Genomic DNA, 16,656 nt, shown 5'->3' with positions numbered 1-16,656 from the left:
ACACACCTGTAGTCCCAGTTACTTCAAAGACTGAGAGGCTCATGCTTAGAAGCTATCATGGCAAAAATGTTACCAACACCCCAGCAAGCAAGCTAGGCGTAGTGGGTTATGCCTGTCATCAGAGCTATGGAGGAGGTATAGTTCAAGGTGCGAGGTCAGCACCTACCTCGGATATAACCAGCCCCAAAAGAGGCTTAGAAGCATGACTCAAGTAGTAGAGCTCCTCTCTGGGGATAATGAGGACCTGAGTTCAATCCACAATACTACCCCCCCCAAAAAAAAAAGGTCATTAAAATTGTCTAGAAAGGATATTCTGAAAGACAAGTTTTTTTAAAAGGAGTTATTTTTGTTTTGACAGTGACAACCCAGAATATCCAAAATAAGGGAACACAAGTATTCAAGAGAATAAGAATGACTTGGGCTCTGAAATGGAATTTGTGGTATCATTTCCTTCCTCTCATCTTATTTTCTTCTTGTCCTCTTTCCTTTTTTTTCTCCTCCCAGAGCTGGCACTGGACGTCTACGAAGGTCAGATCACGGCAGTTCTTGGTCACAGTGGTGCTGGGAAGTCAACACTGTTGAATGTGCTCTCTGGGTTTTCTGTTCCCACCAAAGGTAAGAGCTCTTTTATTTTGTTTGCAAAGTCAGATTGGCACATAAATCAATTGCCAATAGAAAATTCCTCTTATGATTATTAACCAGAAATACAGATGCTATGACAAAAAGATGGAAGTTTATAGTATTATTCTGTAATAGTTTGTGATATTTAATTGGCATATGTAGAATATAAACATTTATTTCCCCCAATGAATGTGATAGTGTTTTTTGTTTTGTTTTATTTTGTTTTTGATTTTTGTGGGGTTTTTTTTTGGGGGGGGGGATTATGAAGCTTGAACTCAGCCTGGGCGCTGTCCCTGAGCTCTTCAGCTCAAGACTACCACCCACCCTGAGCCAAGCCTCACTTCACATTTTCTAGAGGTTAATTGGAGATGAGTCTCAGGTCCTTTTGTGCCAGGGCTGGCTTTGAACCTTGATCCTCAGATCTCAACTCCTGAGTAGCTAGGATTACAAGCATGAGCCACCACGCCAAGCTAGGTTTTTTTTTTTCTTAATTTTTGCCAGTCCTGGGGCTAGAATTCAGGGCTTGGACACTGTCCTTGGGTTTTCTCAAGGATAGTGCTCTACCACTTGCACCTCTTCTGGATTCTTTCTGTGTGTCTCACTGAAGAATCAAACCCAGGGCTTCATGCATGCTAGGCAAGCACTCTACCCCTACACCATGCTCCTATCCCTCTGGTAGGCTTTTGTTTGTTCTGTTCTAGAAAGTGACTGGGGTTCAGGGAACTTAAATGATCCTACCCACACATTTGAGGCTCCAGTATGAAGACCTCTATTCCATTGGGATCTTTGTTTCTAGGGAGGCTAGCCTGTGATTCTTCTCCTGATGGTCTCCATGAGCCCAGCGGGGAGAGGACAAGTCACAACGTCCTCTCTCTAACTGCGAGAGATGGCATTTGCAATAGAAAAGCATAGAAGGCGGCTTTCTCAACATGCCTTCCAAGAGAACTAGCCATTTGTCAGAGTTGCCTAAACCTTGAAAATAAAAGCAACTCTCCATTGTATAACCAGTGGTGATTTTGACTGATAAATATTTGATTTGCTCATGGGGCTGATGTGCATGTGTGACCTTGGTGACAGGCTCTGTCACCATCTACAATAAAGAACTGTCAGACACAGTGGAGATGGAAAACATCATCAAGATCGCCGGAGTGTGTCCCCAGTCCAATGTGCAGTTTGACTTCCTTACCGTGAGAGAAAACCTCAGGCTCTTTGCTAAAATTAAAGGGATTAGGCCACAAGAAGTGGATAAAGAGGTAAGTAGATGAGTTAGAACCAGTGCACTGACTCAAATGAGAGTTCTCAAGCCTAACTCTACTAGAATTCAATTTATTTTTTTCCTTTATAGAATCTGTGTGCAAATCATTGTATCAATGTTGGACAGGAAAAGCAAATTTAAGTGATAGCTAATATTTACATATAATTTTGCTTTGTTTTTGTACCAGTCCAGGGGCTTGAACTCAGGGCCTGGATGTTGTCTCTGAGCTTTTTTTTTTTTTTTTCTCAAGGCTAGTGCTTTACCACTGGAGAGATAACTCTTCCTCTGGCTTTTTGGTGTTTAATTGGAAATAAGAGCTTCTCAGACTTCCTGCCTAGTCTGGCTTTGAACCACAATCCTCAGATCTCAGCCTCTGAGTAGCTAGGATTACAGGAATGAGCCACTGGAGCCTGGTTCTTTTCTCCCTGTTTTATTGTACATGAAAACTGAGGTCCAAGATCTCTAGTCACTTGGGCTAGGACATGGAGTGTTTACTCAAACCTGGGCAATTAGACTTCAGTGTCTAGGCATGTTCCCAACTCTCACACCTTACAGCCTTGGACTCATGAATTTCAAAAAAGAGTGAGACATCATGGTGTGTGACATACTGTTGGCTGTTTGTTTAGGTGAAGCGAGTTTTGCTGGAATTGGAAATGAAAAATATCCAGGATGTCCTTGCTCAAAACTTGAGTGGAGGACAGAAGAGAAAGCTGACCTTTGGGATTGCCATATTAGGAGACCCGCAGGTAAGTCAGATGGCATCTGCAGGCAAATTCAAATTTCAAAAAATGAAAACTATCATTCATCATCCAAACCTTTTATATGCAATTCCACAGGGCAGGTGTCATAAAATATGGTCCATGGAGCACGCCATATAAGAGCGCAATTCTAAACACAATGTCTTACCACCTCTAAATAATTGTTTTCTGGGGGAATTGACCTTAGGTAGGAAGACACCATGTATATCCACCATCCCTTCTCTAGATTTTCCTGTTGGACGAACCCACTGCGGGGCTGGATCCCTTCTCAAAGCACCGAGTCTGGAATCTCCTGAAGGAACGGAAAGCTGATCGTGTGATCCTCTTCAGTACCCAGTTCATGGATGAGGCAGACCTCCTGGCTGGTAACTGCTGGGTCCCTTATGTGTCACGATGAGAACTCCAAGAGAGCTGAGAGCTGGGGATTGGTATTCTGAACAGCTGTATTTTGAAATCTGGCCATCTCAGTGAAGCTCAGCTGGGCTCAGTGAACCGGGCCCAAAGCACTGTTACCTCCAGCTATCTCAGTGTATCTTACACACTTTGTAGCCTGTGAACATATAAGTAAGCTCTGCCAGGAAACTCACTCTTTAAAAATGTGTTGTTATTATAAAGGTGATGTCCAGATGAGTTACAATTACATTAGCGAGATAAAGAATACATTTCCTTCCTGAATAATGACATCCCTTCCCTTGCTCTTTCCAAGTTTTTGGAAACTCACTTTTCATGGTCTGCAGTCTAAGATATTCCTCCATTTACCCAGAACTGAGGTCAATCATTTTGAAAATTTCAAATCATTTTAATATTTGATGTATTAAAATGTATAATTTGATATTACTCTGTAATAGAAATATATACACATAATATAAACTTCCTAATGAGGAAAATATCAGCCCAAGGTTCACAAATTAGTATGTTTTGATTTCACTGTGCCTTTATTAAACCTTGTTTTTAGAATGACAGAACACCGGACCCCAAGAGTTATATCACCGAAGTGGTAACTTGTGTTCTTCTCAAAAATGAGCGGGCAATATTTTGCAGCAAGTTTTCTTTTTGACTTCTCCTTTTTCAGATAGGAAAGTGTTCCTCTCAAAAGGGAAGCTCAAGTGTGCAGGATCTTCTTTGTTTTTGAAGAAGAAGTGGGGGATTGGATATCACTTAAGGTAGGACCACTAGAAGAGGCTGGGGTGAATCAGTCCTGGGCCACATGAAGGCTCAAACATTCCAACACTCAAGAACACATTCTCTCATACACAGAGACTTGAACACGGGTGTGTACAATCAGTCATGTGATATAATCAGAATGTATACATTGCTGATATTGATCAGCAGGTATTAGTGTTTGAGAATAGGTGATATTCTCCATGAATGTATGATATATAATAGCAATGAAAATTTAGGTAAATGGGATGAAAGGTTCATCCACAATGCATTATTGGGTAAGAAATATAATGGCAAAGGAACTTATTTTTATAATTTTTATTGTGATTAATAGAAGGGTTACATTATATTCACCAGAGAGAAGGTGCATAACTTCACAAACATTGATACCCTTTCTCATGACATGGTCCCCATTTCCCTCCCACCCTTCCCCCGCTTATCTTGATTTCCCCCCCTTCCCTATCCAATTTCAAATAACCAATTAAGCACATATAAAATATATCAGATAACAAGGTGAAAAATTGTAACAATATGAGATAACCAAGGGATAGCAAAAGAGATGAGAGATAACATAGTACATTAAGGACAACAATCACTCATTATATGGCTCTTGTTTCCTTATCCTGGAGGTCCTTACATTTAATGTTGTACTATTTGGCCTAATGTCTCTAGATTTTGTTCTATTGTAAATCTCTGCTAGGAGAGCCCAAGGTTTCTACTGATTATGACAAATGAGGAGACCATTGGGCCTATGTTCCTTTGAGTCTGGCTTACTTCACTTAATATGATTTTTTCTAAGTCTTTCCATTTCCTTACAAATAGGGCGATGTCGTTCTTTCTGACAGCAGCATAGAATTCCATTGTGTATAAATAACACATCTCATCAACTGAGGGACATCTGGGTTGGTTCCATATCTTTGCTATGGTAAATAGTGCTGCAATGAACATCATTGTGCTAGTGGTTTTAGAATGCCCTTGTTTCTGGATGGTTAGGTAAATGCCAAGTAGTGGATTTGCTGGGTCATAGAGGAGCTCTATGTTTAGTCTTTTGGGGAACTGCCGTACTGCTTTCCATAGTGGTTGAACGAGTTTGCACTCCCACCAACAGTGTAGTAATGATCCCTCCTGACCACATCCCCTCCAGCATCTGTTGTTATTGGATTTCTTGATCATGGCCATTCTAACTGGACTGAGGTGGAATCTTACAGTTGTTTTGAGTTGCATTTCTTTAATGGCCAGAGATGTTGAGCATTTCTTCATGTGTCTACAAACCATTCTTATTTATTCTTCAGAGAAAACTCTTTTTAAGTCTTTGGCCCATATTTTAATGGGATGGTTGTTTCTTCAGAGATTAGTTTTGGAGTGATTCAATTTTTTGAACTGTTGATATATTTTAGATATGAGGCCTTTGTCCATTGTATGGTTAGTGAAGATCTTCTCCCACTCTGTAGGCTTTCTAGTTAATTGGCTAGCTATGTCCTTTGCCATACAAAAGCTCTGTAGTTTCATGCAGTCCCACTTATCCAGACTTTCTCTGATTTGTTGTGTTTCTGAGTCCTCCATTTGTCTCCTTTCCACTCCCATTTTGTTGTTGTTGTTGTTATTATTATTATTATTATTATTATTATTTGTATCATGGCATATTTGAGATGTTTTTTACTGAGTGATTGAGAGATGTGATACTTCATATGTTTTGTTATTATAAAGGTGATATACAGAGGGGTTACAGTTACATAAGTCAGTTATATCTATTTTTAAGAAAGGAATTCTTATTACTTTCACTCTATCAATAAGATTACAAGCTCTTTATGTATCCCTGTCCATTCTGTGCAGCCATAACAGAAAACCTGAAAGTGGTGCTGTGACTCAAAGTTGTAGAATACTAGCAAAAAAACTCAGTGACAGTGCCCAGGCCATGAGTTCAAGACCCAGGACTAGCAAAAAAAAAAAATCTCTTCTGGGTCGGAAGCATAGCCTAGTTGTAAGAGTGCTTGGCTAGCATGCATGAAACCCTGGGTTTGATTCCTTGGTAACAAATACTAAGAAAAAGTGGGAAGTGGTGCTGTGGTTCAAGTGGCAGAATGCCTTGAACAAAGTGTCCGAGGACAGTGCCCAGGCCCTGAGTTCAAGTCCCAGAACTGACAAAAAAAAATATCTCTTCTAAAAAACAACTCTGGAATTCCTTCTCATTCACAGTATTAACACTTTCTGGTTGTGAGTAAAGGCTACAGACAATAACTGGGATATGGCATAGGATATTGCATGCCAATATACAATGTTCTCCAACAGAACTAGGATTCTTGGCAACCTTTTTTTTTTTTTGGTAGGTCATAGGGCTTGAACTCTGGGCCTGGGTGCTGTCCCTGAGCTCTTCAGCTTAAGGCTACCACCCTAACCCTAGCCCTGGGCTTTGTCCATGAACTCTTCAGCTCAAGGCTACCACCCTACCCTTGAGCCACAGCCCCACTTCCCATTTTCTATTGATTAAGTAGAGATAAGAGTCTCACAGCTTTGTAGTACCCGAGCTGATTTTGAACCTCCATCCTCAGATCTCAGCCTCCTGAGTAGCTAGGATTACAGGCATGAGCCACGGCACCTGGCTCTTGGCAACTCTTAATGCACAATCATTGTATAACAACTTCATGTTCATCTAAACCAGAGGTCAAAAAAAATGGTGGTTCATGAGTCAAATCTACCCTATTTCTTATTTTTGTGGGTAAAGTTTGATTGGGGCAGTTTGTTCATTCTCCTACAGCGATGGAGCTCTAATAATCTTCAAATCTTAAGAACATTTGCCAGCTATCTGCTTACAGAAGTTTACTAACCTTCTCCTTACAGAACATAAGCTTCTTGACCAAGGGCATTGCGCCCTTCCTGAAGTCACACATGTTCTTGAAATGTTCCCTTGTTTTTATTTGCGGATTCAATTCACCATCATAGAAAAAAAAATTTCCATGACCATTTTTGTTTGAATCTCTCAGTAAAATTTCTTGCATGTTTTACGACTAATCAATGACAAGCATTTGGTTAAATCAAATTGGAAATGGTAGCTGGTTTTAGGATGGAGTACAACTCTAGACGTGAAGAATCAGTATTCTAGTAGACTAGTGATGAAACTCTTTTAAATAAGACGAACACATTTGAAAATAACATTACTATTGATCATTTACTGTATATTTTGTAACTGTAAATAACAAATCTTTTTTTTTTTTGCTATGTTCTCTACAATAGTTGTAGTGTTTTTGGTATTTCCTCCAAGTTCTGGAGTTAGCATTACAAAATTGAAATGAGAGACCCCAATTCTCCAGACCCACATTCTCCCAGTTTGTCTACTACTAGTGATAATCTTTTTACTTACCAGCTTATTTCTTGTCTCCCTTGGCTTAACGATTCCCTAAGAGCATGACAAAGCTTTCCTAATCACACTGTACCTCAGCACTTAGTATAACATTTGTTCCATACTAGGAACTAAATGAATGTACATTGGGTAGTGAAATTAAATATCCCAATATTTTGGGCACTGATGACAAAATTCCCTTATCCTTTTAATGCATTTAGCCAAACCGAACTTCCTGTCAATATAATCTTCAGTGTTACTTATTTTACATTGTTCTGATCACTGAGATATCCTTAGTGTTTCTTCTACTCTGTAGCTAAGTACCTCTACGTACCAAAACCCGAATAAACAGTGTCATTTCTGATTGCTAAGTCTTTGCTTTGCCCCGTCACATTTGCACTTGTTGTTACCTTACTTCATGCCTGCATGACCTATTTCTTGCCATGTGTTTTCGATTTATTTTCTTTTTCTCCCTACACATAGAAATGAGGTATTATTCTCATTATATTGTATATTATGTCAAATAACATGCTTCTCTTTTTTCTTACATATGTATTAGTTTGCAGTTGAAGGAAATATGTGCTCGGGAAAACATTACGTCTCTTATTAAACAGCACATCCCCAATGCCAAGTTATCAGCAGAAAGTGAAGGAAAGCTGGTTTATACGTTACCCTTAGAAACAACCTATAGGTTTCCAGGTAATACACATGAAGGTAAAGAGGTCAATTCTGTCAATATTATTCATTAAAAATAGTAATGAAGATATTTCTTGTGACCAGTATTTACTGAGGTTACAGTGTTTCAGATATTAAAACATGACAAAAGTATACTAAAATGATGATAATTTTATATAGAATTAGAAATATCACATCTAAGTTACTTTGTACTATTTGGGCTCTTTTTTAGACTTTTTAGCCTTCTTTATCCTTGGAGTATATAGCAGAATATTCCAGTACTTGCAACCATACAATGAACACAAATAGTTATATGTCTGAAAAACACCCCCAAGATGTGGCTACTTCTCTTGGTCAAGCGTTTTTATAGTAACCACAGGCTTTCACTTGGGCTTTCATTAATGCCAGGGTCCCTTCTGAGGACCTGGGTTGAGTGAGGGAAAAAATTAACTTTGTCATCTATATGATTGAATTACCCCAGATAAATTACACAATTGTAAATTGTATGGTGATAACACGAGCCCTTAGAATCATTAAGCGAAGTGTTAATTAAGCCCTAGTATATTCCGAGAATCATCATAATGAAGAAATTTGTTTTTTAAAAAAACAGGTAAAATGAAGGTCAGAATATCTATTCGCTGTTTAATTTGTAAATCTTTTCTATCTTGATTGTTAGAATATTCCAGATGAAACTCTTGATCAAGTAGACAGCTCAGTTTGAAATCTCAGATAGTCTAAAATTCAAATTTAAGCTTATGGTTAGGTATCATTTATCTATCTATCTACCTACCTACCTAGCTATCTCTTTTATGTTTTGGGGGGGGGTTTGCTGGTTCTAGGCCTTGAATTCTGGGTCTGGATGCTGTCCCTAAGCTCCTTTTCTCAAGACTAGTGCTCCACCACTTGAGCTAGAGCACCACTTTTGATTTATTTCGTAATTAATTGGAGATAAGAGTCTCATGGACTTTCCTGCCTGGGCTGGTTTTGAACTGTGATCCACAGATCTCAGCCTCCTGTGTCACTAGAATTACAGGTGTGAGCCACTAGACCCTGAGTTCCAGCCCCATAATTGACAAAATATAGAGGAAGAAAGAAAAAAAAGAAAGGAAAGGAGTGAGGGAGGGAGAGAAAAGGAGAAAGGGAGGGAGAAGAAGGAAGGAAGGAAGGTAGGCAAGTTTAGGCCATGCACATAATAAAACAGAAAATAACATATGAAATTTGAAAAATGAGGTAATGTATAATGAAATGTTAAATTTTAAAATGTCTTTGACAGAGCCAGGAGTTTGGCCTAGTGGTAGAGTGCTTGACCAGCATGCACGAAGACCTAGGTTGGATTCCTCGGTACTACATACATAGAAAAAAGCTGTAAGTGGTACTATGGCTCAAGTGGTAGAGCTCTAGCTTTGAGAAAGCCCAAGGACAGTGCTCAGGCCCTGAGTTAAAGTCCCAGCAGTAGTAAAAATAAATAAAATGTCTTTGACATAAGTCAGTTTGTACATTTTAAGTTGAAGACATCTTAAATTCCTTCATGATGTTTAAATTCCTTTTAATGTTTTGATTTGTTGCTGTACATGTATTCTTCAGAACTGTACAAGGATCTTGACAACTGTCCTGGCCTGGGAATTGAGAATTATGGTGTGTCCATGACAACGCTAAATGAGGTGTTCCTGAAACTAGAAGGAAAATCCACAGTTGATGAACTGGGTAAATAAAATTCACAGAATTGCTATGCAAAATTATTCACAAAGCTTTGAGTGTCATTAATATCTCAAGAAGACATTATTTCAAAGGTGTAACTTTGAAACGTGCAGTCTCGTGATTAAGGTGGTTGTTGGACAGGCTGGTCCAAAGTTGATATGCACTCTTTGCTTGTCACTAAAAGTAGCTGTTTTCCTTCGCATAAAGGCATGTTATTCTCATCGAACCCCAAAACCTTCCAGAACAATGTCAGACACAGTATTTAGTTGAAGTCTCCTGTTTTTGGTTTTGGTTTTTTTGGTAGTGGTGGTAAGGCTTGAACTCTGGGCCTGGGCATTGTCCCTAAGCTCTTCAGCCCTTGAGCCACAGCACCACTCTGGTTTTCTGGTGGTTAATTGGAGATAAGAGTCTCACAGTCTTTTGAGTGCCCAGGCTGGCTTTGAACCTTGATCCTCAGATCTCAGCCTCCTCAGTAGCTAGGATTATAGGCATGAGCCACTGCACCCAACTATCACATCGTTTTCTCAGAGATATTTTTAAGCCCATCTTTGTTTCTTCCAACATGAATACGACCCAGTGTAATTGACTCTGATGATCTTTGTCAGGTCTGTAGAGGCTACGTTTTCCTGCTTTTACCAACAGACATTGACTGAGGAAAAACAACCTATTAAAAAGCAATGCCCAGAAAATGTTTTGACTCTTCCTCCCTCAGGCTGCCAACAGCCCCCAAGGAACCTAATTTACGTCTGGGCTTTAGGAGTCAGTTAACCTCTAGACATGTGGTTTCCCATTTACATTGCATCCTATTTGATCCCAGCTTTAAATTAATCAATGGCAAAATCAGATTTCAGCATGAGTTTGAATTGTAACATTAGCAAGATCCTGAACATTTCTCCATGATGTAGAGAAGTGGTTACTAAATTCCTCAACCACATGGGTTGTGGGGCGCGGGGGGGGGGGGCTCTCCTAATTTTTCAGTCTGCCACCACCCTTACACAATTAACCAATTAATTAAAGCTAACTTTCCACTCTGACCATGCTTTACCTCCCATGATAGTTCTCTCTACACTACTGCTTTGCTCCCTGCTTTCAACCTAGACAAGGACCATTTTACCTCAGTACACATCTTCTGCTTTCTTTTCCAGCGATTGGCCCCTGGTAGACTGACAGATTACACAAAGGAAACCCCCCCACACATGCCTTCATGATGCCCTATGCAAGATTTCATGTCCCCTGTGACTCCCACATTTTCCTTCCTGCCCTTTGATTTGCTATTACCAAGAACTTAGGAAAACGCAGCCCTATGGGAAAGAATTCATAGACAATAAAACTCTATTTTATTCCTGCAGGATTACAGTCAGTCAGAGCTGCCAACCTGTGACCCTGAGACTACAAGCATTTCTTTCATCCAGGCTGCTTTCCCTTTCTTCACGCTTTTCTTCACTTTCTCCTCCTATCATTGGCCTTGTCCCCCTAAAATGAGAACAGCAAGAGCAATGTTCTCCCTACAAATGGCTCCTTCTTTCTGGAAACGCTTTATGCTCTCCAAGAGGATAAAAGTCCTTATGATGAGGTGAAGAATGATAGCACATGCCTGAAATTCAAGATACTTGAGAGGTAGAGGTAGGAGGCTTATGGCCCAAAGCCAGCCTTTGGGGAAAAGTAGCATAAAATTCTGAAGGAAAAAAAAATTTAAATCTACTTTCTTTACTAAATTTCCAAGTTGTGATGACACTACATTTTTATCTCATTTCTTTAATGTATTGTCTATGTACAAAAAATATATAAAATCTCCTTTCTACTCTTCCTTTTGTCCCAGAAATTGGCATTTCATGTACCTCTCCAGCTCGAGGCAAACACCATTCATGCCATTGAATTACTGGTAGAACACAGGAGGTCCTAATGGGTATAATATAACAGGACAAACCAGCACAGGGGAAGCTCAGGAAGGCGCATCTGGAGTGGGGTTGTATGAACTTCTTTTTTGTCTTGAAGATGCTGACATTTTGAGAGAAGTACAAGTGGAAAGAGCTGGGGACACAGAAAGGCTTGTGGAGATGGAACAAATTCTCTCTTCCCTGAGGGAGATGAGGAAGATGACAAGTGGTGTGGCTCTCTGGACACATCAGATCTGTGCCATTGCCAAAGTACGCTTGCTGAAGTTGAAGCACGAGAGAAAAGCTCTTCTTTCCTTGTGAGTATCAGCGATCCACTGGTTTTCCATTTCCATCCAAAGCATCAGAAGTAACTGAGGCGTACAAACAAAAGAGGAAAAACATAACTGAAAACAGAAACAAGATCTCTGTCAATAAATCAGCATAGCCATTTTAGTCCATGGCACTAATAGTTATCTATTAGGACATTGACATGGGGAACTTACAATGTTTCTGACATGATTCTAGAGGAAGAGTTGGAATCATTTGTTTTCCTAAGACACTTATCCATAACGTGGAGATGACCCTCCCATACAGAACATGACTTCTCTTTCCCAGCGTCAATGCCCCATTTTAGATGCTGCATGGCTATTCAACTGGCACTTCCTCCAATGTCACAGCTTCTACTGGCTTCCTTAAGTGGAAGTACCTTTTTCTCCATTCCTTCTCCCCTCACAGCAGGCACTATCCTTATCTTCATGACTCACATCTCTTCCCATTACCACTTGGTTCCCATCATAGCTTGTCTGTCAACCCAGGCCTTGTTCCTGTATTTTAAATAAGCCATACAGAACTGGGTAACTGGGCATATCTTTGAATCTCAACAAGCATTTCCTAATCATTTCTTAAATTTTGAGGGGAGTATTAGCATGAGTTAAGAAAAAAATCTTTAATATTAAACTAAGAAATAACTCTATAACGTCCAGGTGTGGTGGCTCACGCCCGTAATCCTAGCTACTCAGGAGGCTGAGATCTAAGGATCAAGGTTCAAAGCCAGCCTGGGATCAAAAGGACTTGAGACTCTTATCTCCAACTAACCTCTAGAAAACAGAACAGTAGGGCTTGACTCAAGGGTAAGGCAGCAGCCTTGAGCCGAAGAGCTCAGGGACAACGCCCAGGACTACGGTTAGGGTGGTAGCCTTGAGCTGAAGAGCTCAGGGACAGTACTCAGGCCCAGAGTTCAAGTGCCATAACCCACAAAAAAGAAAGAAAGAAAGAACTCCATAACAAAGTCTGGAGGGAATAGACAATGGAATGGTGCCAGCCATTTTGCAAGATGTTATTATAAATTAGGAATGGAGAGAGGTTTCAAAGTTAAACACAAATTGTAACAATGTTATAATAGAATTTGTCCATCTATTTGATATTGTGGAAAACAGGAGAACAGAGTTTGAAAATAATTCAGAATTTGAATCTGGAGAGTAAAGAAATTATGGAGTCACTAAAAGAAACTCAGCATATAAGAGGAGTAACATGAAGAAAATAGAACAAAAATGTAATGAATTAAACAGCAGAAAGGTGATGTATCCATCTGGAAACACAAGACATAAACAGATAATTGACATAACTTAAAGGGTACACATCCCATGAAATAGTATCAGTGACCCAATGGCCAAGATCAAGAGAAATCATCGAAGGGTAAATTTATACCTTAGCTTCTCCCATTTAGGAGTAAGAAGAGAGGACAAAACACTGAAGGAGGGGGAAAAAAGGCAAAGAATTACATATTTTATATCTTCAACTTCTTCATTTCACGACATTATAATCTCATAACCTTTCCAAAAGAAAAGAAAGCTGATTCACAGGCACAGACAAGAAGATCATGGCTCAAGGATGGCCAAGGCAAGATTAGACATGATTGCAAAAACAAAACAAACAAACATGCTAGGGCAGTGATTTAAAGCAAGACGCAGGAACTGAGTTCAAGCCTCTGTAATTGTAGTGGGGGATGTTAGGAAATGATCATGTATTTACATTGGCAAATTTATTCTCTGTAGGCTATTGATTCTGGCACTCGGATTTTTCCCACTCCTTTTCATATATGTCTTGGTAAAAATCTACCAAAACAGTTACAGTTGGGAACTTTCTCCTCACTTGTACTTCCATGCTCCCGGTCAAGAACCACAAGCACCTCTCACTCAGTTACTGATCATCAATAAAACAGGTAATAGTGTGCCTCAAAGTTCATCTATGTTGTAGCTATCTGATGTGGTACTACTGTATTTTACAATTCTTGCATGATATTCTATAGATTGACATGCAATCCAAATCCCTGGTGTTCCTCTTCCCGACTTCCCTTTTCGTGTTATTTGTCTCCTCCCCTTTGTGGCTTTCAATATTCCTTTGCCGTTCTGTGTATTTAGTGCTTTAACTCTAATGTAATTAGGGATGTTTCTTCCTCTGACCTGCCTTTTGGGTGTTATCTAAGCCCTTTCACATGGATGTCCCTCTCTCAAGATGGAGGACATTTTCTGCTATTATTTTTATGAATAGATTCTCAATGTCTTTACTTTATATCATCTTCTCTTTGTTCTATGCCCAAGCTTTAGAGATTTGGTCTTTTTTAAATGGACTTACACATTCCTCTCATATTTTCTGTGTTTTCCCCATCCTATTCTAGACTAACCAAATTGCTCTGCTTTCCTTTCAATCTGATAACCCATTTTTAAATTGTTTGGTTCTATTAACTAGGTTTTTATTTTTTGGTTTTTTCTTTTGTTTTGTTTTCAGTCATGGGGCATGAACTCTAGGGCTAGGCACCTTCCCTGAGCTCTTCAACTCAAGACTACCACCCTACCCCTTGAGCCACAGCGCTACTTCCTGCTTTCTTGTGCTTAATTGGAGATAAGATTCTCAGGGTCTTTAGTGCCCAGGCTGGCCAAAGAATCCAATGGTCTTTAGTGCTGGCTGCAGTCCTCACATCTCGTTCTCTTAAGTAACTAAGATTATGGGCGTGAGCCACCTTGCCCAGCTTTTGCTACGTTTTTGATTAGGGTTTTTATTTGGGCTATTAGGGTCTTTTCATTTCCAGGATTTTAGTTGGACTCCTTTTAAAAAAAAAGATTTTATGTCTTTACTGAATTTCATTTTGCACATTCTTCATTGTTTATTTCATTCAACCATTTGTTTATATTCTCTAACTGTTATAGCATCTTTGAATTCTTCTCTTTCATGAAATAAGAATAGCAGAGGCTTCTAGTGTACCCTTCCCCTTTCTTGTTCATTTTATTTACCAGTTATCAAAAGATAAACACCCCAAATAACTGATTATTAAGAATAATTCTCCTATTAATGTTCACATATAAACTTTTTGAGTAAATATATTCTCATGTCTTTGCATGTCTCCCTTGGAGTTGAATTTATTAAGTCATGTAATGGTGATGTTTAACCCTTAAAAACCAATCAAATTGCTTTCCAATTGGAAACACTTTTGTGTGTTTATATCCACCATTTATGAGGGCTCCAGTTTCTACACATCTTTTCCCACACTCTTTATTTCCTGGCTCTTTTTTACACAGCAGCAAGCACATTGTCCTGTGGGAAGATATCCAGACAATTTCGATCACAGTAGTTGGATGTAAGGTACTTTTAGCACTGAAACAGCTAATATATTTTGCTGGTCCGTAGGGGCAAGCATTGATGACTTCCTCCGTTCTGTGGCACTCCAGAACATCGCTGTGGAGGTGGACGGATCCGGAACTGGAAATGGCAGTGACAATCCATACTACAATGGCGCCATCATAGTCTCTGGCAATGACAAGGTACCTTGCTCTCGGGCCAGTACCTCCCTCACAGGACTGGAGAGGGGATATATTCACATGTCTCCAATTTACAAAGCAAAACTGAAAAGGAAATAATAGGCTCTTTTATTGATTTCTTCACTTGGAGAATTATGTTCATTGGTATGATAATGATTCTTTGTATACCTGTCCTTGTCTATCTCACACAAGCTGTATTAGAAAAAATGCTCACTGTAGTCAAGCATACATAGTTACATTTAACTACAGAGGCTTCCTACTGCCTCTCAAGGATTTAATGATACATATATTCTAGCCTTTAGCAAGGCACTTGGTAAATCAAACTATAGTGTTTTACTATCTGCATGTTTTATTTTATTTGTCCCCAGTCTTGATTTGCCTACACATTGTTTCTTCCATAGCATTTACATGGTTTTTTTAAATTATTGGTGAAAGAATTTTAAACCGTGATCTTGGGATTAGAACTGGGGGGGTGTAGCTCATGGCATGTGGAGTCCTTTGACTAAACTTGCTTGAGGCTCAGATTTCAATCATTAGCACCAAATAAATAAGTGCGTGTGTGTGTGTGTGTGTGTGTGTACATATATATATATATATACATATATATATACAGTCTCTTAAAATATTGAATTTTACTTTCTTGAGGAAAAAAGAATGAAGGTCTTTGGTCATTTATAAACTTACATGTTACATTTTAGGATTACAGATTTTCCTTAGCATGCAATACCAAGAGACTGAACTGCTTCCCAGTTCTTATGGACATTGTGAGTAACGGGCTGCTCGGTATGTTTGCTCCATCCGCCCATATTCAGACTGACAGGAGCACGTTTCCAGGGGTAAGTGCAAGTCTTATGGACTGTCCACCGACATCTGCCTTTTCAGGGATGAAATCTTTCTCTTATTCAGTTAAGCTACTGTGTAATTAACATTTGGATTTATACAGGCTCTCTGAAACTTTGGAAAATCAGTATACTTTTCAGAGGCCTTGTTTTTATCACAACATGGAACTGATCAAATATTTTCCAAAGAGAAAGTAAAGTGACATGGTGACTAGTGCCAAGTCTTGAACAAACAGAAGGAAAAGCTCTAGAAGGAAGGATAAAGGTTAAGCTCGAATTGTAAAGGGTGTAAGTGACAATTGCTACAGATATTAGTCAAAAGATCCATTTTGGGGGCCCATCCTAAATCTACCACAACAACTTTTCCAAACAGGATAAAAATAAATCTTATTTCTGAACAAAAGCCCAGCGAATTGACATTATGCAGCCCTTTAAATCTGGAAATCAGAGAGCTAACACAATTGCTAATGATCCCTTTATTTCTTTAATGTATTTCTCCCTATTACATATGTGGGGAGTACATGTTTGTTTAACACATTAAATAAATATCTTGCCATCAGGAATAGGCTTGGAACAATAAGCACTAAGTAACTTCTTTGTTGAATGCATAAAGGAATAAT

General features: G+C 39.2%; 1 protein-coding gene across 1 annotated transcript in view; it reads left to right on the top strand.

Moving 5' to 3' along the window:
- LOC150051331 (ABC-type organic anion transporter ABCA8-like) overlaps window positions 1-16,656 on the top strand; it is a 53,786-nt gene that overhangs the window by 18,435 nt on the left and 18,695 nt on the right. The window contains exons 12-22 of the mRNA XM_090350194.1: window positions 505-615; window positions 1,699-1,874; window positions 2,503-2,622; window positions 2,861-2,999; window positions 3,707-3,797; window positions 7,692-7,831; window positions 9,392-9,511; window positions 11,501-11,699; window positions 13,437-13,603; window positions 15,067-15,200; window positions 15,896-16,033. Of these exons, the coding sequence (XP_090206320.1) occupies window positions 505-615; window positions 1,699-1,874; window positions 2,503-2,622; window positions 2,861-2,999; window positions 3,707-3,797; window positions 7,692-7,831; window positions 9,392-9,511; window positions 11,501-11,699; window positions 13,437-13,603; window positions 15,067-15,200; window positions 15,896-16,033 (1,535 nt within the window). The remainder of the gene's footprint in view (window positions 1-504; window positions 616-1,698; window positions 1,875-2,502; window positions 2,623-2,860; window positions 3,000-3,706; window positions 3,798-7,691; window positions 7,832-9,391; window positions 9,512-11,500; window positions 11,700-13,436; window positions 13,604-15,066; window positions 15,201-15,895; window positions 16,034-16,656) is intronic.

Source organism: Megascapheus bottae, chromosome 17, assembly GCF_031878675.1.
Source record: "Megascapheus bottae isolate mThoBot1 chromosome 17, mThoBot2.hap1, whole genome shotgun sequence".
NCBI classification, from domain to species: Eukaryota; Metazoa; Chordata; class Mammalia; order Rodentia; family Geomyidae; genus Megascapheus; species Megascapheus bottae.
This window is presented reverse-complemented; position numbering and strand designations above follow the sequence as displayed.